General features: G+C 38.2%; 1 protein-coding gene across 7 annotated transcripts in view; it reads right to left on the bottom strand.

The window, feature by feature from the left end:
• The window catches only part of ARMC3 (armadillo repeat containing 3), a 97,825-nt gene that overhangs the window by 36,347 nt on the left and 37,323 nt on the right, over positions 1-24,155 (bottom strand). For all 7 annotated transcript variants that reach the window (XM_044228021.1, XM_044228023.1, XM_044228022.1 and 4 more), the window contains 3 exons: positions 23,000-23,183; positions 12,536-12,688; positions 12,329-12,434 (listed from right to left, as the gene is read on the bottom strand). In XM_044228021.1, coding sequence (XP_044083956.1) covers positions 12,329-12,434; positions 12,536-12,688; positions 23,000-23,183 — 443 coding nt within the window. The remainder of the gene's footprint in view (positions 1-12,328; positions 12,435-12,535; positions 12,689-22,999; positions 23,184-24,155) is intronic.

Genomic DNA, 24,155 nt, shown 5'->3' with positions numbered 1-24,155 from the left:
CACAAAGGGTCCCACAGAATGGCAATGATCTTGAAATATTCTGTTACAGAAGCTTGTTGTGTAAAGGACTGACCACAAAGCGTTTTGGTTGAATCCCTGAGCCCCACAGTGAAAAAGCACTTAGAGGAGGGGCACTAAGAATATGGTTAAGGAAAAATACAATGACTGTACACACATAGTGTCTGCTTACGGCTCACTGAAAATACTATGCGATTTCGTGTCTGTGTGTCTTTGCATTCGTGGTTTCTCTGCCCGAAAGGCCTGGCCCTACCTGTCCACATCCCTTTCCCGGGGGAACCGTAGTTTGCCCTTCAGAACCCACGCAGCTGCCCCTTCTGCTGCGATCATTCTTGCCCATCCCCGCCTCTCCTGGTTACTCACTCCTTCCTCTTGCTATGTCTACACCCGGTCCCCACGTCTTGAGTCTTATCTATATCCCCAGTGCCGAGAAGATCAATATATATAAATTGACTTGACTCCACTCAAGGGAAGCGATGAAGAAAACCTCAGGAGGAGTCGAGAGAGGGTGAGGGAAAATACCCAGTTCTGCTTTATGGTTTCAAGAAGGCACAGAGGCATAGGAAAAAAAAAAGCACAGGACCCCAAAGAATTGAGGAATTGAGATCTCTGCTTGGAGCACTTACAGCCGCTCTCCCCAACCCCAACTCTTCCCTAATTTAGTGAAGGAATTTTTATATGGAGTTTAGGGAATGACATTTTATACTTTAGAACACGTCTTAGGGATATGTCCATTTATAAACCAAAGGACATCCACGTTTTTTCTTTGCAGACATGGGCGGCTCCATTCGTCTGGGTGGGGTCACCAGGTGACCCTCTTCGGTAGTTCTCAGAAAATCCTGGCTGCGGTTCGGAGATCCCATTTAACCCATCGGCAAAGGCTGGTTACATGAATCAAGGGTGACCTTGGGCAGGACAGAAATCTGTTTAACAGAGCCCACATACAGGGTAATCTGTGGAACCCGATGAAACAGATGGTAATATTGGCAATCAGAACCTTGTTTGTTAACAGTGATTACAACCATTCCCACCAGCCTGACTTTTCATATGTCTCGGTGAGGTTTGTCACACCGAGGAAGACGTGTTGGCCGCAGACCTGGTGCAAGTGGTCAGGAGAGGTGCTTAGGCAGCAGGCGGGGTGGGGGTGGGGGTGGGGCACGTTTGAGCCTCGCCGGCTCCGCGTGAGTCTACACAGGTGCGTGGGGACGGGACGCTGGCGGGGATGATAAACGGGTCTACCCGTTATCACAGCCAGATTTGGAATGCTGGGAGCAGGATTCCTGACTCTCGTCCAGCCAATTTTTCAACAAAAGTAATGATCCAAAAAGTCAAGTGTGTTCGTTAAATTGATCAATTTCTGCGTACATCCGAAACAACTCTGACCCCGGCACAGCCCCACGGTGGCGGGAGAATGGGATGTTTGTCCCCAACTCTGGCCGAACTCCAGGACTGACAAAAGTAGCCAAGAGAATTTTCTCCTTTTAAAGAAATCTTATTTAAAGAAACTTATCAGTAGTTAAGGGCTCTTCCTTAACACAATTAATTGAAGGTGAATGCTTAAAATGAAGGATTTTTTTTTTAAAGTAGCATGTAATTACTAAAGTAAAACCCAGCCACAAAAACAAATGCAAGCAGTTTTACATCCTATAGCAAAATAGGGAAGACGCCAAAAATAAATAAATAAATAAATAAATAATTTTTTTTTTTTAAAAGTATGTGACCTAATCGTTTCTTTCATATTGATGTATCTCTGTGGCATAATTTTGAGAGTTTTGAGAGTTTGTGTTCTCTAGCTGGCTATGACATCATGGGTTCTAAAGAAAGAGCGGCAGTTGCAGAGAGGCTAACCTAGCACTTGACAAGCAGCGTGCAGGTTTTTGTTACCCATTATAAGGCAGTCAATCAAAATCTAGGGAAATCAAATGTAATTTTCTTACAAGTGACGTGGAATCCTTATTGACCTCTCTGTTCAATCGCAATACTTCACTTCCATACACGCCACCTTCTGTTTCAAAAGCTGGACTGCCTGCCAATAATTAACTAGCCGCCATCAGGAAAGAACAAGCATCTTCATTTTACATGGCTAACTTGTTTCCTGATAAAATAGGAATAATGGTCAAGGTGTTGGAATACTTATAATAAATGGCTTTTGCAGCTACCGAATATTTCTGTTTAATCCGGAAATCGGTCTATTTATGCATCTGTATGTGACAAGTGACGCAATCCCTAAGTAATTAGAGGTACCATGTTGATTTTTCTTCACTAAATAATAAGGACGCCACATGCTTTCATGCGACAGGACAGAAAAACCCAAGGCACTTGCTGAGCTGCCTTATTCTCTCGGCAGCTCTAATGTCACTTCTTCAGAGAGGCTGTCTTGGATGAGCTCTATGTCATCGGCCCTGACCCTTTTCACAAAAAAATGTCATGCATGCTCCTCTCTAGGACATTGTGCTGCTGTATTTAATTGATACTGTTATCACTTCTGAAATTACCTTCTTAAAGTTACTCCCTATGGCCTGACAGCAGTCTGGTGGAACCTTCGATGTGCTCCGTATGGTTTCCCTACAGCCTCGAACAGTGCCTAGACATAAGAACCCCCAAGTAATGGTGAAAGTTACAAAAGAAACTTAAACTCGTAACTTCCTTCACCTCTGCGATAAAATGATAAAAGTAATAAAGAATGATCCCAACTAGTTCCTAGTGGAAGTTGCGCTCAAGACTCCTTATGATGCTGGATAGAGGGTAATTAGTAGATGCACAAAATACAACACATAATCTAGGCTTGCTTTTCTTTGTTTTACAGTGAAGAAAGATAACGTAGAGAGAGATTAAGATTTGCTCGTGAGGCAAGTCAGTCAACCAACACAGGATTAAAAGTCTGGTGGTCTGACGTTGAGTCTATAACCTTTTTTACAATCATCCATCTCTGCAGCTTTAAAAAGTATGAGGTTTTCTAGGAAAAAAAAAAAAAAGATGCCGGGGAATGAGAAATGAGGCAAGCCATTTTGATATGTAGCATAGTGGGGAATTCTTACTAAGCAGTGGATATATTTTTTTCAGTTTTCCTTATTCTCTTTGCAGAAGGAGGGGGAAGGAGAGGAAGGCTAATGGAAAGGAAACTGGGAGGAGTGGAGGGAGTGTAGGAAGGAAAGGAGAAAACGAAGACTCACCCCTCCAGAGGGGCCTGGCCAGTCCAGTCTAGGACTCAAAGACATCAGGAAAGCAAAGAACAAAGAACAGCATTTTGGTGAAGATCTGGAGAAGTTCAGACTCAGATACTGAGCAGGAGGCAGAGAGAGAAAAGTTGCCGGAGGGGAGACTAGGAGTTTCAACTCCCTCAAACTCCCCTATCAAGGTGCTAACAGGTAGAAAGGAAAAGCATCCATTCAGTAAACTTGAATGGAAATAATACAAGAATAAATTTACTACAAAGACTCTTCCCAAAAATAGTAAATAAATGTTTTAAGTTCTTTGAGATATCATCCTTAATACAAAAGTTTAAAATAGCCTTATATAAAACTGAATTTTCTAAAAGGTTATGACACTAACTCAGTTATCTTGTAGGATGCTCATATTGTGAGCATTCTAATTCAAAGGAGGTAGCATCTTTTTTTTTTTTTAGTTTATTTATTTGACAGACAGAGATCACAAGTAGGCAGAGAGGCAGGCAGAGAGAGAGGGAGAAGCAGACTTCCCGCTGAGCAGGGCTCGATCCCAGGACCCTGAGATCATGACTTGAGCCGAAGGCAGAGGCTTAACCCCCTGAGCTACCCAGGTGCCCCAAAGGAGGTAGCATCTTACAACAAAATGATACTAATAAGAATTTCAAAACAAAACAATCTTTTCTATTATATAAAGTCAAGAGCAAAAAACAGCTCTAGAGAGACTACAATAACAATGTGATTAACTGTGCTGTCCAAGCATATCTATTAATCTATGTGGTTATTCAGCACCACAGCTATTCCGTCACTTGAGCAAGGCACGTGTCAAAACATTTTAAAGTGCCTGCACCTTACAAGGGACCAAAGACAAACGCAAGTGTCTATTAACACACATTTAGCAGTAGAATATTCTTTCTTCAAAAGCAACAAAATGAAATGCTTTTGAGACAATATTTTAATGTTTTAAAATATTATTTTAGACGCATCAGAGAGTGTTTCAGATTAAATTAGTGTGCCTTTCATGACAATACAGAGCTCTTTCCGTTGCCTTTTTTGCCCATCCCCCAACTTCCTCCTCAATGACCACTAGGGGTCAGTATGAAGACATAGTTCCCTTCACCGTTCACAAGGAAACCAGAGCTCTGGAAACATTTTACTGGTGAAAAATCCTTAGGCAACAAAGACAGTAACTGTATAGCTTTGGCATTCTGAAGTCCAGCCGAGACAGCAAGTCTATAACATGAGTTTGCATTTTTCACAAGACTGAATTTTAATTTTGTAAATCACAGTGGGTTAGTTCTACAGTGGATGTTTCTTTAATAGCAAAGTATTCAAAGTGACAAGATGGTTTGCCCTAAGTGTATCTGTGTGCTTTGGCCAAGAAGCATGTCCTAAAGGCAGGTGGGTGGCTTAGTTGGTTAAGCATCTGCCTTTGGCTCAGGCCATGATTCTGGAGTCTCAGGATTGAGTCCTGCATCAGGCTCCCTGCTCAGTGGGGAGTCTGCTTCTCCCTCTGACTCTCTGCGCTCTTGTTCTATCAAATAAATAAAATCTCAAAAAATAAATAAAAAAGAAGTATGCTCTAGAACAGATAGTAGAATTTATTTTCAAAGAGTGAGAAAACACCACTCTAGCCATCTCGGAGCTGTACACCCCATCTCTCTTATAGAGGAACAGAGCTGGAAGTGAAGCTTGTGGTGTTTTGCCAACTTTAGGGGAGATTTTCTTTCTCCTTCGAAGTGACTGTCCTCATTCAGCACACATTAGCCTTGAGAGCACAATATAACCAATTCTAAGAGACAGCATTAGTCTACATACTTAAGTTTACAAATCAAAAGAAATATTTGTAAAAATAAATATATAAATATATTACCTTCCACCAATTCTATTTAATGGGGTGAGAATGGGAGAAAAAAAAAAAAAAAGCTTTGAAAAGTGCTTTCTATACATACCAGGGAGATTTAACATTCCAAGAAATGACTTAGAGTCAGGCTCTCCCCTGACAATGCCCAGTGACTGACGGGGAGTTGGGTCATGGTGAATGGATGAGGTCCTGCCTTTTCCGGAAGGGCTGTATAAAGTTCTGCAAGTGGCATACCTTTGAAATGGTTTCTCTACACCTTACATGGTTTCCTTAGGCATGGTACACCAGGAATAATTCTACCATTTAGTTAATGTTTTATTTCTAAATTAGCGAAGAGAAATATTAATACTGATAATACAAAATGACAGGTTATCCATAGATAATAAAGAACATTCAAAAGTTCCCAAAGTACTCAAATATACATCCATATAATTTGGGGGCCTTTTGTCTCTTTCTGGAATCCCTTTGAGGTGTACTCCTTACTCATCTCCTCATTTCCTTTGCTGTGGTCCTCACCGTAGGTCACACAAAAGCAGACGGGTCCTTACAGAAGAGCTTTGTCTCTAGAAGCCCCTGGGTTGCTCAGTCAGTTTAAGTGACCTGAGCCCTGAGCTCAGGTCATGATCCTGGGGTCCTGGGATTGAGCCCCGCTTCGGGCTCCCTGCTCACCAGAGAACCTGCTTCTCCTTCTCTCCCCTTGCTTGTGTTCTCTGTTGTTATCTCTTTCTCTCAAGTAAATGAATAAAATCTTTAAAAAGACAAGGAGGAGGAGGAAGAGGAGGAGGAAGAGGAGGCCGAGGGGAAGGGGGGAGTGGTGGGCTCTGTCTTTCATATTGCGGAGGCCTGCAGTGGCCCAGCCATCAGTCAACTTTCTGTTTGTTTAAGTAACCACTATATGTGCTGTCATTAATCAATCATTAATCAACTATTAATCAATGATTGATTAATCAATCATTAATCAATTATTAATCATTAATCAAGTAAGAATTAACTTACTTAAGTCACTGTTGTGGAAAGCCAAGAAGGGGTACAAGAAATAAAAAATAAAGAAATGGAGATAAGAAGGTCTCTCAGCCTGAGTGAAATTGCTCAGTTCTACATGGAGAGAACATGGAAGTAAGGAGTATGAAAAAGCGGGATTTAGTATGATCTGTGAATAAACAACAGAGACTGAATTATGTATTTTCTACAGCAAAACCACAGTTTGTACTTACTTCTCTATGGGTATTCATTGTATTATTACTTTTTATGTTTCCATTTTATTCATTGTCTTATTTCCTAAAATAGCTGTATCTTTTGAGATCTAGTCACCAATCCTCCTATTTTCTAATCTTTTCATAGTTTACTAATAGCCAAAATTTACTGAGTGTTGGCAAGGAAAACGAAAAACATTGAACTCTTTTTATTCTTAGGATAACTCAAAAACTAATTCTGATCAGATCCAACAGATGGCAGTGATGTTATAAATTAACAATTTAAAATACTTTTGTAGTATGTAGAGTCTGCCCCCCAGAAGAATGTCAAGCAAAAATAATTCTCTAGATATTTGCATAAATAATGCACAGCTTTGATATGAATAACTGGATAGAAGAGTACAAGGTAAATATCACATGAAATTTTGCTGAAATGGTATTTCCTACATCAAAAATCAACTTTATCCTTTCCAAAATGTATTATAAATTGAGAATTGTCAGAAAGATTAGCAGTGAACCAAGAAAGGATAACAGTGTCCAGAGTAACTAAATGGGTTACATTTTTTTAAAAGATTTGTTTGTTTATTTTGAGAGAGAGGGTGCATGTATGTGAGCTGGGGGTTGGGGGGCTGGTGAGGAGGAGCAGGGGGAAAGGGAGAGAATCTTCAAGGAGGCTCCTTGCTGAGAGCAGAGACTGACGCAGGGTTTGATCTCAAGACCCTGAGATCATGACCTGAGCTGAAACTCAGACGCTTAATTGATGGAGTCACCCAGCCACCCCAACGGGTTACATTTTTTTTTTTTTAAAGATTTTATTTTTATTTATTTGACAGAGAGAAATCACAAGTAGGCAGAGAGGCAGGCAGAGAGAGAGAGAGGGAAGCAGGCTCCCCGCCGAGCAGAGAGCCCGACGCGGGACTCGATCCCAGGACTCCGAGACCACGACCCGAGCCGAAGGCAGCGGCTCAACCCACTGAGCCACCCAGGTGCCCCGGGTTACATTTTTATATAAAAATTCATTATTGCTCTCTGGTTTCTATTTTCACCTACTTCTTCCTTTCAGCCTTTTTGCTTTTTATTTATTCACTTAAAAAATAATTTTACTTTTTCTTTTCCCCTATCACTTTCAGTGAATCTGGCTGTTCTTGTCCTTTTTTTCCTACACCTGCAAACTATTATTTTTATTTGTGTTCGTGGCCTTTGTGTTTTTATCCACTTTAAGTGATTTTTACCCTGTAGATAATAAAGAATGAAAAGTGTGACTAGGAAACTCTTAGAGGTGAGTTTCCACTGTTGCTTTTGTGATTCAAATTATGTAAAAATGAGCGCACAAAATGATCACTTTCTGTTGGAGGTTATGGGCTTTGGTGGATGTCAGAACTGTTTTTTCACTGTCCTGTTGCTTTCCATTGTATCTGTGGTAAGTCTACTTCCCCCAAATGCCTACTCCGCAATGGGCACATTCTAGATGCTTGAGAAGTATCCGTGAATTAAACAGACAAAGGCACGTCCTTCATGGGTGCTGGTCAGAGAAGGGTTGAGGACAGAAAATAAATAACATAATGAGTCACATAGTGTATTAGAAAAGTGCTACAGAAAAGGGGCAGCAGGGAAGGAGTTTTGAAAAAAAGTGTGTCTGGATACAACTATAAACACTGTGGTCACGGTGGGTCTCTTTAAGAAGGTGACATTTGAACAGACTTGAAGGAGGAGAGAGCCATGGGCATTCTAGGGCCAAGAATATTCCTTGCACGGAGACTAGTCCAGCCATAAGGCCTGAGGCAAAATACTCCTGAAAGATGTACCTATTTCCAGAAAAGTTTTTATGACCTACTTCACCTTTCATTATTTTACTCCCCAATACTGGCTTATTTGTGAGCAAAGGGATTTGTGTCTATTAGATTATTATTGTTTTTTTTTTTAAGTACAGTCTCAATTGTCTATATAACTCAAATACCTGGAAACTTCATATATTCAGAATATACATGAGTACTTTCAGAAAGAAAGAAAGAAAAGGAAAGAAGGGAGGGAGGGAGGGAAAAAGAAAGGAAGAAATGGTCACTGAGGACCAAAACACCACTTAGAGAAGAGGTCTCAGGTCCTTACTTGTGGCTTTTATGTAAGATTGCATACAGCTCAGTTACCTGGTATCCAAGCTTTTAACTGACTGAAAGGAGGGATTTGAGGAGAGTTTTGGCAGGATCAGTCCTGCCAATCAGATCTATAGACAATAGTGAAAATTCATACCGACAGGCTGCCAATGAGGGGTCAACAAAACGCATCAACACCTTTGCAAAAGGCAATGCCACCAGAAGGCCACACTCGGAGTGAGGCAAGCATCTACCCTCCCTACATGGCCTGACACCATCACCTTGGAGCACACGATGGCCATCAACTGAAAATGGCAACCCTCCCCCGCCAAAGTCTAAAAACAGTATGATCAGTTTCAAAAGTTGGAGGGAAGGATTTCAGATTTTAATTCAAATGCATTATGAATTTTTAAAAAAGTTTTGATTATAAAGAGTTTTCAAATATATGGAAAACTTGAGCATCTAGGAATCCTCATTCGCAGAGAATATACCACTGAGGCAAAATCTTTTGGCACCAATTAAGGTGATATTTATAATTAAAGTAGAAAGAGGTATGGATGATGTGGCTATTTATTGGTCATTGCTAGCAAAATTACTCATTGTCTTACCATTCTCTAGCATATGGGTGTGTTTTCTTTCTTAAGAAAGCAAGATGTGTGAAAATCTGACTATAGGTATTTTAGATTATAAATTTGTATAAAATTCTATTTTTAGACTGTGAAAATATTTTATTTTTTAAAAGCATTTGTCAATTTTACAAAAAGAGTCACCACAAAGTATATTTTTCTTTCCTCTGGTTGATTTTTTTTTCTTTAACTTAGAAAATTTTTATTTACCCACAACTTTCCAGGCAAAAATCCATTGTTACATAAAGGAAATTATATCAGCATTACATGTAATCATAACACACCAGAGAAAACTCAATTCATGAAATGGGCCTCCAACGCCAGAAGTTACCCTGGCTTTAAGAATTATAGGCACATAGAGATACAAATGTTAGAGAAGGGTTGTCTTCTAACAAACAAAATTAGTATTCACAGTGCTTAACTGCAATTTTTCTTTTTAATTAGCCCAGCAATTATCAGGTATCTAAACAGCTATGCAGTACACCTGGAAGCCATTAGCTCTGGGTTTTTGCCTTCTTTTATCACTAAGGTGTGGCAGAAAAGCAACATTCTTTCCATCTTCTAGTCCTACTGCCCCATCAGCAGAGCTATGACTCAGCTCACCAACCTCTATCCCACAGCTGGGAAAGATGATCTAAGGCCCTGCTTCTAAAATGTGATGCTAGAAATACTCATCAATGCTGGGTTTAAATCAGTATGTTTTTAAAGATGATCTGAGTAGAAAATGCTTCTTATTAACAATAATCAATCATGGTTGCTGTCTCTTCTGTTGTGGTTCTAATTACTACTCTAAGAGGTTTGCTAGAAAGATAGACAATGTGGCTTATTTGTTTTCATTCCTTTTGGTGGGCTATAGAATCTTTGTCAACTCCAGTCTTTAACATTTGACACAAACATGTCAAATCTTACTCCATTTCCTTCTCAGAAACATTTATTTTCAATATCTTTTAGCCAAGCAAGTCCAAAGTAAAAACTATGTAAGCCTCAAAAGACATCCATAAAACCACTTTCATTCATGTCCCATGTCCCAAACCAAACACAAATTGAAAAACAAACAAACAAAAAAATCAGAATGGACCATATATAATAGGTAAAAGAAATAAATGCAATTGGAAATTTATCAAAATAAAAATAAATTAAAAAATAAAGAGGGGTGTGGCATCATTTAGTGTTAACTGACCTTTCTGTATTGACACAATGGAACTATAGAGTCAGATGACAAAATTCTGTGAAACAGATGATTAAATTGCAGGAGAAAAACTGGGGGCAGCCTCTTTTGGAAGCTACTTAACATCCTAATTTTCTCTGATTTTATATAAAACTGTGAGATGATAGAAGCCAGGCAAACTCACATCAAATTGCAATGTCTGTATACTCTGGGGGCCTATTAAAGTATTTCAGATACTGTATAATCTAAATGTACCTAAGCCAGAAGTGTTTTAATGTCACTGATAAGACTTCTGCACCAGCACATTGATACTGGAACAATCACTAAATATGCTATTTTCAAACTGCCACTTACTATGACTCAGTATTCTAGAAATTCGTGTGGTTCATGTAGATGATGATGAGCCTGAATTTCAGAAATTACCGTGTCAACGATTATAGCTATTTAAGGAGAACAATTTTATTCTGATGTTTATACATTTTGGCTGTATTTTAATCAGGCATTGTTAGATTTTTTTAGTCATTGAATAAGGCCTTGTAAAACATTTGTGTGGGAGGAGAGAAAGGGAAAGAAAGGGTAAGAAATAGATTAAGTATATGAGGGAGGTGGAGGAAGATTTATTTCAAATTTAGAAAGAGTGATTTTAACCACAATATCACAAAGGAATAATATACAAAAGTTATTGTCTTGCGTATTGTGAAGGTGGGTTTTTTTTTAAAAATCATTTTATTTTATTTATTTGACAGACTGAGATCACAAGTAGGCAGAGAGGCAGGCAGAGAGAGGGGGAAGCAGGCTCCCAGCTGAGCAAAGAGCCCGATGCGGGGCTCGATCCCAGGACCCTGAGATCATGACCTGAGCCGAAGGCAGAGGCTTAACCCACTGAGCCACCCAGGCGCCCCATGAAGGTAGATTTTATGTGTCAACCTGACTGGGCTAAACAACATGCAGGTAGTTGGTAAAACATTGTTTTTGAGTGTGTCTGTGCAGGTCTTTATGGAAGAGGTTAGTATTTGAATCAGTACACAGAGTAAAGGTTGCTTTCACCAAAGTGGGTGGGCCTCACCTAATCCATTGATTCAAATAGAACAAGAGAAATGGAAAGGTGAACTTGCTCTCTACCTAAGCTGAGACATTCATCTTTTCCTGCCCCAGGACACTGGCTCCCCTGGCTCTCAGGCCTTCAGACTCTGACTAAATTATACCACCATCTTTCCTGGTTCCAAGGTTTGCAGATGGGAGATCATGAAACTTCTTGACCTTTAGAATCACGTAAGCCAATTCCTATAATAAACCTCCTCATCTATGTATATTATGACCTATCGGTTATGTATCCCTAGAGAATTCTGACTAATAAACATACCAAATGTGATATAGGGAGGGTAAATAATTATTTATGAAAGTTGCCTTCAAGAAATTCTTACTCTTTTAGGGGCACCTGGGTGGCTCAGTGGGTTAAGCCTCTGCCTTGGGCTCAGGTCATGATCTCAGGGTCCTGGGATCGAGTCCCGTACTGAGCTCTGCTCAGTGGGGAGCCTGCTACCCCTCCCTTCTCTTTGCCTGCCTACTTGTGATCTCTCTCTCTCTGTCAAATGAAGTAATAAAATCTTTAAGAAGAAAAAAATAATAAATTTTCACTCTTTTATCAGGTGGACTTCTGCAGAGAAAAGAACATAGATTCTGGAGGCCAGGAGACCTGGGTTTAATTTCCAGATCAGCTATTTTAATACATTTGTATACCCAGGAAAATTGGGTGAATTTCAGAGCCTCAGTTTTCTCATTTGTTGACAGATTATCTTGATAATTAAAATTCTAATGAATACAGATCATGTACCATAGTGCTTGGCATGCAGAGGGCATTCCTTTCCAATCTTTCCTCATAGTATTTACCCATAATATGTTGTTTCGGACTGACTTTCTAAAATGTTTCTAGTTTGCCTAATGTTTATGTCATTTTAAAACAGATCTTTTAAATTTTCTCTAGCTTTATCAAAGGTTTATATAGAGTTGTCTTTAATATTTCCAGCACTATCCAGTTCTGTTTGTTCTGGAATCTTCCACAAGAGAGGGTTCCTGAGGAATAATCCAAGATAGAACAGCTGACAGAATATGTACAATGGCTTGAAAGCCAAAATATTATAATCAGAACATACCGGACTGTTGGAGGTCCCCAGAAGAGGCGGCGTGGAGTTGTGTGGTACTCACTTTGCATTTGCGGCGTTGCATGTGGTCAGATTAGCCAGGGCGAGGGCCGCAGCTTCCCTCACTTCTTCATTGTCACTCCTGAGCGACTGAATTAACTGTGGAATCCCTGCAGAAGCAGAAAGGGGAGACGTGAGTCTATAAACATCCAAAAAAACAACAGTTTGGTGGCCTAAAAATGTTCAAAATGGGTCTGTCTGGTTTGCTTACCCTGATTATTGAAAAATTCTTTGCTGCTTGAATTCTCACACATCACCGAAATAGCTTGGGAGGCAGCAATTTTCGTTCCGTCATTTTCAGAACCCAAAAGGGCTACAAGGCATTTTTCGACCTCTTGTTCGTGAAAGAGTTTTCTATTTTCGGCTTGCATAAACCAAAAGGAAAAAAAAATTCAGAATGTTGCTGCAAAAACCATGCAAGCGTAACTACTTCCTCATCGAAAATATGACGAGAGTTCAAACTATTTCTTAGCTTCAGTCACAAAGACTCTAAACTAAACAAAATATACAGCTGCTTAACCTTTAGAACACAGTGATGATGCAAAATGACTTATGGTTAGTGGAATTGTTTTCCTGTTCCCTAATATGATATCAATAACACAGCAAAGAAAATTCTAGGACTTCCTGGGTGGCGCAGTCAGTTAAACCTCCAGCTCTTGGTTTTAGCTCAGGTCATGATCTCAGGGTTGTAAGATTGAGCCCCGTATCAGGCTGTGTGCTCAATACGGAGTCAGCTTGAGAATCTCTCTCCCTCTGCTCCTCCTGCTCATGGTTTCTCCCCCTCCCCTCAAATAAATAAATAAATAAATAAATCTTAAAAAAAAAAAAAAGAAGGAAAATTCCATAATAATAAAAAGTCAAGTTTCAGATTTAGAGAGAACTTATTTAACGTCCTTCATGGTGCCTGGAGTGATGCTGTCTTCACACTAAGGACAAAGCCCTGTTTATTCGATCTTCATTTTAAATACAAATCTCAGTATTTGAAGGGTACCTAAGGTGTACAAACTGGCATGCTACATGCTTGAGAGAAAAAGAGAGAAGAGGAGAAAGTAAAAACGAGTAATAGAGTTTGCTTCCTAGTCTCAAGGATTTATAATCCTCTATCAAAACCTCATAATCATTTTTATCTCATTACAATACATGCTGTTGTAGCAGAAATGAAATATTTAATTGCTAAATTACCACCAATATAATCTAAACACATATTAGTATGTTTTTCTTTATTTGAAAACAAATAAAATTATGACTCTAAGTACATAGCTTGATATTTACCCCATTATAGAACACTAAATGAAAAACCGAAGTATTTTTAATGCTCTTTTTTCCCTAATGTTTTTCTCCTGATTTTGTTTCATTTTTTAAATAAATGACAACCTCATTATTATACTAAGCAAACATTACATTAAACTAAATTAGAACATTAAAACCTAATTTTTTGGTCTGTGTTCTATAGTTAATTCTAAATAAGTTACTATTTATTAAAGGCATGTACTCAAAAAAAGGTATATTAAACCAAACTCAATTTTAATACCATAAGAGGTGCCAGAGACTAGTTTGAAAAGCAACAGCTTACAAATAATTTTTTGCTCATTTATTCACAGTTCCTTCAAAATACTTTGTCATAGGGTTGATTCTCCATTAATGGACTTTCATAAACTCAGTTTACTTGGTTAAAACAGAAGAATGTGTGATACGTGTCTTAGGATTTTGATATACATCGGAGAATACTATTCCGTTAAAATAAAAATCTCTGTAAAAACAGCTGATACTAATTTAGGTCATACATAACATCTGCATGTGGAAGTAATTCATTATGTGCATATACTGTAATTAACTTGTTTTTCCAGGAATATTCTCAGAAGTTATCGAAACTGGTTTTCCACTTTAAAGTTAATATATGATTTCTATCTTCTTCCAAAAATAAATTTTTAAAATTGCCTCCTTCACAGAAACAGAGTCACATTCAGATGCCACCATTTTTGCAAACATTTTTGGCCCTTGTTCATCTGATACACCGCAATCTGGGCGTAACAGGCATCAGCTAAATTACTAACACTTCTGGTCATTTGTCTTAAACCAATTACAAACCATGTCCGGTAATCCTATCATTTTAATCCCTTGCTCCTTTCATTTAAAATTAGAATTCAATCAGGTCAGAACTGATTTATAAAAATGTTGTGATTAATAGTTAAATCTCAACTATGTGGCTTCTGCAATGTTTTAACATATATGTAGTCCTGATTAGTAATCCCTGAATAAACAAGATCTGAAAGTTTTCTAGAGTCTCTGACCTAAATTGTTTAGATTTATTATTAAGACTTCCCTGAATTTAAAGCTCTAAATCAGCTTTACTAAACAGAACAGTCTGAGAGTAAATTTCTACCAGGGAAATCAGTCAAACAAATTAATTTGTAAAGACTAACTTTGGAGTATGCTGTTGTTGCATTCAAAAAACAGTATATATGCAATTATTGGGAAGATTTTTCAAAATAGTCTAAATACTGCGGGCAATTAGTTTCTCAGCCCTGCTGGGAGTGTTCTCGAAATCCAGCTGTGTTCACCAAACCTCAAAAGTGCTGACTGCAGTGTGGCTATAATAGATTTAAAAGATGAATTAATGTATTAACCAAGCACCGTCATTGAATTGCTACGCCAAGAAGTAAAGTATTTATGTTTTAATTACACAGATAATAAAGATGGGAAGGTAATTACGTGACTAATAGAGTAATGTGCTTTAAAAATAACATTTGTGCAGTATCACTAAAATAAAAAGCATGAGGTTTTGTAACTGGAAATAAATTTCACGTGATGATGCTTTCTTCACCCATTCTAGGAAGCTGCTGTTGTACCACCTTTGCTCCTGCTGAGATGTTAATGCTGGTTCATAAACCTCATGGCAACGTGGTAATTAACACCTTCCCCCTCCTGGTGCCAGGTCAAAGGCATACTGAGCTGGGCTTTCTATGGTGGGGACCCGTGTTAAAAAGTATTCAACAAACAAAACTTCAAGGTTGTGTGTTAATGTGTTTGTGTATTTCAACTGTGTTTTTGACATGCAATGACAATGCATTACCTAACCCAAAAACATGTTTGATGATGATGGAAAGTAAAAAAGAAAAAATGTTATAAAAGAATACTGATGGTTACATTATTCTTAACAACAGGATAAAGAGCAGTATTTGTTAAAACCTGCTTATGAATGGAGTTTTCTAACTGTGCAAATAGCTCCTCTCATTTGGTAGGCTGCCTTTTAGTCTTGCTGATGGGTTCCTTCGCTGTGCAGAAGCTTTCTATTTTGATGTAGTCCCAATAGTTTATTTTTGCTTTTGTTTCCCTTGCCTCAGGAGACATATCTAGAAAAATGCTGCTACGGCTGATGTCAGAGAAATTACTGCCTGTGCTCTCTTCTAGGATTTTCTAACTGTGGAAAATTATTTTGAAACTTCACAATCATTTATCTTCAATACAGAAATACTAGGGGGTAACTTTGTTAATCCTTGTTAAGTTTTTAGAGTTTATCATTGTTACTAATTAATATAAAAGATAGCATGCTAGATCAGGCTAGGTCTGGCAGAGAGAAGTCAAGGCAGGCAACAGTTATAAAAAGGGGTAGACAAGAAATATAGGTAGGGTTTGGAAAAAAAAAAAAAAGCACAGAATAGAATGTAAGCAGGGAAGAGGAGGTGGTTATTGTTGATCTGGCCATGTAAACAGCATAAGGATGTAAATAAACAAACAGTAGAAGAGAATAATCAGCTAAATGAAACGTCTGTAAGATTTAGGAGTTGGGAAGTCAATGTCACATTCTACAAAGACTGTTTTGGCAGAATGGTAGAAACAGAAGTCACATGCTTAAGGTTAAGAGATGGAGATAAGATATTGCTAATCTGTGGGGACATCACCATCCGTTGTTTGTTCCCTTAACCCTAATTATACTTTGGAAAGGGGTCCCTTCATTTGTCTCTTTATTTAAACCATCCGGAGTTTACAGAACTGTTTTTTGCCAAAACCATATTTGGGTGATAAAGTGGCAATCTTAATATCAAATTAGAATTTAAAGCTAAAAATCAGTTAAGTGAGATTTAAAAAAAAAAAAACAATAGTGGATATAAAATAACACTAAATAAAGCAAAGTCAGTTAAAATAAAATTACAAGAGAAAATCAACAGAAATAACATAGTGAGAAACTTCTAACATACCACTCTTCTTCTGTGATATCAAAGAATAGATAAAAATAAAGAGGACAAAAACTGTACAATGTAATTTATAAAGTTGAACTAAAAGGTAAATATCAAACTCTACATTCCACAAACTCTAGATTCCATTTTACATCTTTTTTCTATTCAACAAATATTTGTCCACTTATTTTATTCATTATTTACCTTTATCTTCTAGAATAATTCCTTGCATATAGCATGCATAGAATAAATATTAGGTAGTAAGAAAAGAGCATATCTTTTCAAGATTTCATAGAAGACCTGTATACACTGATTGTCTCCTAGACCTCAGGAATAATATTGAAAATATTGAATAATATTGAAAATGCAATATTATTTCCAAGGCAAAATTTACATTTTTTAACTACAAATTTAAAAAATGTTAGACTTTAAAATGGAAGCCTTTGAATTCTGGGTTCAAAATGGGGATCTGGGGTTCACTGTAAAGTTTTCCCTCAAAGTGTTGGCTCAGTTTGCTGACATGGTCAAAAGGCTGATTAAAATACTTGCTTCATAAAACTGAAACTGAAAATAATCATAAGATAACCAAATCTTTATATTACATAAAATGATGGTGCGTATTTTTAAAATGCTGTTTATAATACATATCACCTCACTTGAGAGAGACATGGTGAACAAGAGAAAGTCCAGAAAAAGAAAGAGGATGATTACAGGATAGCCTACAGACATGATATATAGGGAAAGACTAAGTAAAATATAGGTTCTTCAGTCTGGAAAAATGGTGGCTAAAGGGAACATGAAAAAATCACAAATGACATCGATGTAATAAATACAGATTTAGTCATTTGATTCTAAAATAAAGAGTGAGGAGACACAATTTGGAACTGGAATATAGTCTTTTTAGAACTAACATAAGGAAGTAGATTCATAAAACATAAAGTGCCAGATGGGATTTAAAGACTCTCTGTTGAGTTTCCTTGTATTACAAATAAAGAATGGATTTCAACAAATGGTGCTAGGGAACTGGATTTCTACTCGCAAAAGAGTGAAGTTGGATCCTTACCTTATACCCGTATATAAAAACCACTCAAAATGGATCAAAGACCTAAACATTAGAGATAAAACAATAAAATTCTAAGAAGAAAGCAGGGGAAAATTTTCCTGACATCAGATGTCTTAATGATTTTTTGGATATAATACCAAAAAGTACAAGAAACAAAAAATAAATTGGATTACATCAGAATTAGAAACCGTGCATCAAAGGACACAATCAGCAGAGTGAAAAGGCAACCCACGGAATGGGAGAGAATATTCACACATCATCCATCTGATAAGGAGTTACTATCCAGAATATAAAAAGCACTCCTACAACTCAATAAAACAACAACAAAAAACAAAACAAAACAAAACAAAAAACACAACCTGGTTAAAAAAATGGGCAAAGGATTTAAACAGGTATTTTTTCCAAAAAAACAAATGGCCAATAAGCACATGGAAAAAACACTCAACAACATAATCATTAGAGAAATACAAACCCAAACACAATGAAATAACACCTCATAGGCATTAGCATGGCTACTAATTAGCTAACTAACTGACTCAATAAATAAATAAATAACATAGCAAGTATTGGTGAGAATGTAGAGACATTGGAACTCTTGTGTCCTGTTGATGGGAATGTGAAATGGTGCAGTTGCTATAGAAAAGAACACGTCAGCTCCTCAGCAGATTTAATGCAGAATTACCATATGATCCAACAATTCCAATCATGAGTATATCCCAAAGAACCAAAAACAGGGACTTGAAAAGCTATTTGTGTATGCATGTTCATAACGGCATTATGCACAGTAGCCAAAAAGTGGAAGCAACCCAAGTGTCCATCAACAGACAAATAGATCGGGTGCCTGGGTGGCTCAGTCAGTTAAGCGTCTGCTTTCAGCTCAAGTCATGATCCCAGGCTCCTGGGATTGAGTTCTGCATCGGGCTCCCTGTTCAGCAGAGAGCCTGCTTCTCCCTCTGACTCTGCTTGCCCCTCTGCCTACTTGTGCTCTCTATCTCTCTGTCAAATAAATAAATAATAATAAATATTTTTTAAAAATAGACAAATAGATCAACAAAATGTGATATATACATCCAATGGAATACTAGTCAGGCTTAAAAAGGAAGGAAATTCTGATGTATGCTAGAATATGGATGAACCTGAGGATAAGTCGTGCAAAGTGAAATAAGCCAATCACAAAAGGACAAATATTGTAGGGTTCCACTTACATAAGCACTTAAAATAGTCAAAATCATAGAGACAGCAAGGATGGTGGTTATCAGGGGCTGCAAGAAGGAAGAAGTGGGGAGTTCGCGGTTCCATAGATACAGGCTGTCTCTTTGGCAAGAGGTAAAAGAGTTCTGGAGACGGATGTAGGTGACGGCAGCACAAAAATGTGAATGGACTTCATGCCACTGAGCTTAAAACTGGTTAAGACAATAAACTTCATATTAAGTTTATTTATAATAATACGTTTACTTATAATATTAAGTTTATTTATAATCAACTTTATTTATAATAAACTTAATATTAAGACAATAAACTTAATATTATGTGTATTTTGTGTATTATGTGTATTTTGCCTATTTATTTATTTATTTTAAAGTTTATTTCTTTATAATCTCTACACCCAACATGGGGCACAAACTCATGATCCTGGGATCAAGAGTCGCAATGCTCCACTAACTGGAGCCAGCCAGGCACCCCTCTTACAACCATTTTTAAAAGAAGAATAGAATTCATTTCCTTTCTTTTCATCAAAAAATCATTTCTATGAATGGCACCATTCTGCTTCTAGCCATCCCAGCCAGAAACCTGGTCTTATTCTTGACATTGCCTTTTTCCTCCTCCCACCCAGGTAGTCAATCAACAAACACTTATGGACCCTCCCAATGTGCCAAGCACTGTGCTGGTGGTCCTCCTTGCAAATGTCTGTTTCAGGATACTCTCATCTTCCACCTCGATTACCATAGCAATCCCCTTCCTGGTCGTTTTTGGGTCTGGTCCTGCACACTTCTAACCTCTCCTCCACCTTGCAACAAGAGGGTGCTTTCCTTAAAAAGTGACTATCTGTAATGGTCCCTCAGCTCTCTAAGCCACTTCAGTGGCTCTTTGTTGCTAGCAAAATAAGGTCCAAAGCCTTTAACTTGGCCTCTATCACCCATTAGCATCTGGCTTCTCTTTCTACAGCCCTCACTTTTAGTTTTCTGCTGTATTCTATTCCCTAGGCATTCTGAAAACTTTCAGTTCTGGAATTTACCATGCTCAGTCTCTCCTCTGGCCTGTATACACTGTTCTTTCCCTTTAGAGCACAGGTGATCCTTCCCCATCTCACCATGACCCTCTTTGCCCAGCCAATTTCTATTATTTACTTTAGGTCCTGCTTATAAATCACATATGTCAGGAAGATCTATTTGATCCAAGTTGACATTTAGTGACCCTGCCCCTCCCCCCCATCCTGTTCTTCCACCATCAAGCCCATTTAACACTACAGTGTGATCACCTGTTTCCTTGCCTGTTCTGGGTTTATTGACACAGAGTGGGGGCTCAATAAATCATTAATAAAGAGGTCCAGAGAGGCTGTGATTCCCTCATAGTCACAACCTAGGTCATTGCAGTGCCAGTAGTGGCACTAGCAGAACAACTGCACCACCAGGGACTCTCCGTCCAGTGCTCTTCCCAATGCTACATCACATGATGACTAATAAATTCATGCAACTCACTATCCCAAGAGGGGCTGCAACCATCTTGAAATAAGAGAAATTGTAAAAATTTTAGGTCTGATATTGTCCATGGCTCTTGGTCTCAAATAGCTAAGAAGTCCTGAGAAAGTTGGAAAACAACTGATCAGGATTGATAAGTTCTAAACTCTATTTGACAGAATACTGAATCAGGCAACTTATGCCAGTATTAAAAACTTTAATTTCACAGCCTGTCTAGATTTGCCAAGTCCCCTCTATGTTAACTATGCACTGGATGGTGAAACTCGGCTTACTGCAATAAAATTCTGCCTTCAAGAAATCAGTATGGATTGAGAAGGAAATGTTTCCCATAATATACACATAGACAAATATACAGATGTGAGTATATAGGTTTAGAATATAAATCACTTAAACTAGTCAGAGCTGTCATCGTTTATAAGAGGAGTGATGTGGAAGGGGGAAAATAAAATCACTTCTTTTATTAAATAAAAGACTCCAAATATACATAAATTAAAACTATAATTTCATCTTCAGTACTTGTGATATAATTTATCCCTCATATTTTACAGATTTATGTCAACATAGCTTGCCACTGAAATGAAAATTGTATTATGTATATAGTATGAGCATATTATTTTTCCCAGCTCTATCACATGGCACTGGTTGTCTCCAGCTGACATTGAAATGACTATATAGATACCATTCCAAATGTCGGTATACTGAAACAATGTTTTCAGGATCACAAACAATGCACAGATTCTGTAGAGTTTCAAAATCAAGAGAAATAAAGACTTAAAAACAATTTAGGCATGAATTACTTAATTAAAAAAAAGACTCATAATTAAATCAAAGTTTATTATATCCCTGACAAAGCAATCTCTCGTTTTACTCATTGGCATTAGGATGAATTTTGCTGCCAGATAGTAAATACGGCACCTATTCTCAAATGACCATTTAGAAGAAGACACAAAAAGATGGAAGAGCATTCCATGCTCATGGAATAGAAGAATAAACATTGTTAAAATGTCTATACTGCCTAGAGCCATCTATACTTTCAATACCATCCCGATCAAAATTCCTCCGGCAATTTTCAAAGAGCTGAAACAAACAACCCTAAAATTTATATGGAACCAGAAGAGACCCCCAAATTGCTAAGGAAATGTTGAAAAAAAAAACACAAAACAAAACTGGGGGCATCACGTTGCCTGATTTCAAGCTTTACTACAAAGCTGTAATAACCAAGACAGCATGGTATCAGCACATGATATAGCATGGTATATGCTAACATGGTAGAGCCCGGTGAAACAGAGTAGAGAGCCCAGATAATGGACTCTCAACTCTATCGTCAAATAATCTTTGACAAAGCAGGAAAAAATACACAATGGACAGTCTTTTAAATAAATGGTGCTGGGAAAATTGGACAGCTATGTGAAGAGGAATGAAACTTGACCATTCTCTTACACCCTACACAAAGATAAACTCAAAATGGATAAAAGACATGAGGCAGGAATCTATCAAAATCCTAGAGGAACACATAGGCAGTAACCTCTTTGACATTGGCCACAGCAACTTCTTTCAAGACATGTCTCCAGAGGCAAAGGAAACAAAAACGAAAATGAACTTTAGGGACTTCATCAAGATCAAAAGCTTCTGCACAGCAAAGGAAACAGTCAACAAAAAAAGAGGCAACCCACGGAATGGGAGAAGATATTTGCAAAAGACACTACAAACAAAGGGCTGATATCCAAGATCTATAAAGAACTCCTCAAACTCAATACACACAAAACAGATAATCATGTCAAAAAATTGCAGAAGACATGAACAGACACTTCTCCAAAGAAGACATACAAATGGCTAACAGACACATGAAAAAATGTTCATCATCATTAGCCATCAGGGAAATTCAAATCAAAACCACATTGAGATACCACCTTCACCAGTTAGAATGGCCCAAATTAACAAGACAGTAAACAACATGTGTTGGAGATGATGTGGAGAAAGGGGAGCCCTCTTACATGTGAATGTAAGTTGGTGCAGTCACTTTGGAAAACAGTGTGGGGATTCCTTAAGAAATTAAAAATAGAGCTTCCCTATGACTCTGCAATTGCACTACTGGGTATTTACCCCAAAGATACAGATATAGTGAAAAGAAGGGCCACCTGTACCCCAATGTTCATAGCAGCAATGACCACAGTCACTAAACTGTGGAAAGAACCAAGATGCCCTTCAACCCCTTCAACGGACGAATGGATAAGGAAGATGTGGTCCATATACACTATGGAGTATTATGCCTCCATCAGAAAAGATGAATACCCAACTTTTGTATCAACATGAATGGGACTGGAGGAGATTATGCTGAATGAAATAAGTCAAGCAGAGAGAGTCAATTATCATATGGTTTCACTTACTTGTGGAGCATAAGGAATAACATGGAGGACTTTGGGAGAAGGAGAGAAGTAAGTTGGGGGAGACAAACCATGAGAGACTGTGGACTCTGAGAAACAAAATGAGGGTTTTGGAGGGGAGGGGGTGGGAGGTTGGGTGAGCCTGGTGGTGGGTATTAAGGAGGGCACATATTGCATGGAGCACTGGGTGTGGTGCATAAACAATGAATTTTGGAACACTGAAAAAATATAAAAGACAATTAAATTTAAAAAAATAAAAGCAGACAAATACTCTAGTGCTTGTTAATTCTAATCTAAATCAAGAATAAAAGAGGAAATATGTGTGCTTAGTTTATATAAAATGAGACATACGATCATAAGCTGCTTTAGTTATTGCTTTTGCTGCGTTCTTCTGAATGTCAGGAATTGTAGAGTTTTCTGCAAATGACAGGAGCTTCTTAAGACCCCCCGTCTGCTGAATCAGCACCAAAGTATCCATATCTTCAAGGCAATTTGCGATCACGGAAAGTGCTTCTATATGAAGGTCATTCAATTCCTAATAATAAAAGCAAACATAACTTTAGAAAATTGTACTAAAAGAGATGGATACTTCCTAAATTTTACTGTTAGGACAAAGGTCAGTCAAAACATAATGCTGTTAACTTTGTTGTGACAGATGCCCAAGGAAACAGTTTTGTTTACGATCATAACATCCCTCTCCCTCACTATTTGCCAATCTCTTCTTGTTTCCCCTCCCCCAGAGAAAAAAAGATAATTACTGGACATTTCCAGTAATGGTAGCCAAATGAAGCTGCTCATACAACCTCCTACCAACAACACCTTTAAAATCTGAAAATAATATTCTTTTTTTTTTTAATATTTTATTCATTTATTTGACAGAGATAACAAGTAAGCAGAGAGGCAGGCAGAGAGAGAGGGGAGGAAGCAGGCTCCCTGCTGAGCAGAGAGCCGGATGAGGACTCGATCCCAGGACCCTGAGATCATGACCTGAGCCAAAGGCAGAGGCTTAACCCACTGAGCCAGCCAGTCTCCCCTGAAGATAATATTCTTTGAAAAAACAGACAGAAGCTGAAGGAAAGCATATTCCTTAAAATCTCCTACTAGCAGAGGAAGAAGTATTATGAGTTTGTGGCCTTCTTGCCTGACAAATCTCCCGAATCCCCATTGCTGTGGAAAACTGCAGCCTTCCCTGAACAGCAAGACATTTAAACTGGGAATCCTTAGAGTGAGAGGAACACAGGAAGGATGCTCATGGAATTCCCTGTCTTACCATGATCCCCACCATCCTGAAGCAGCTGGCTTGACAGAATGGCCTTCTGAAGACTTAGTTACAATGTCAGCAAAGTGGCAGTACTTTGTAGGGGCTGGGCAAGTTTCTCCACGAGGTTATGTTCTGAATCAGCGTCCGATATAAAGTGCCCTTCTCCCATAGCCAGTGATGGTGGGTCCAGGAATCAAGCGGTGGAAATGGGTGTGGCAGCAGTCATGATTACCCCCAGGGACCCAT

Source organism: Neovison vison, chromosome 12 (assembly GCF_020171115.1).
Source record: "Neovison vison isolate M4711 chromosome 12, ASM_NN_V1, whole genome shotgun sequence".
Taxonomy (NCBI): Eukaryota; Metazoa; Chordata; class Mammalia; order Carnivora; family Mustelidae; genus Neogale; species Neogale vison.
This window is presented reverse-complemented; position numbering and strand designations above follow the sequence as displayed.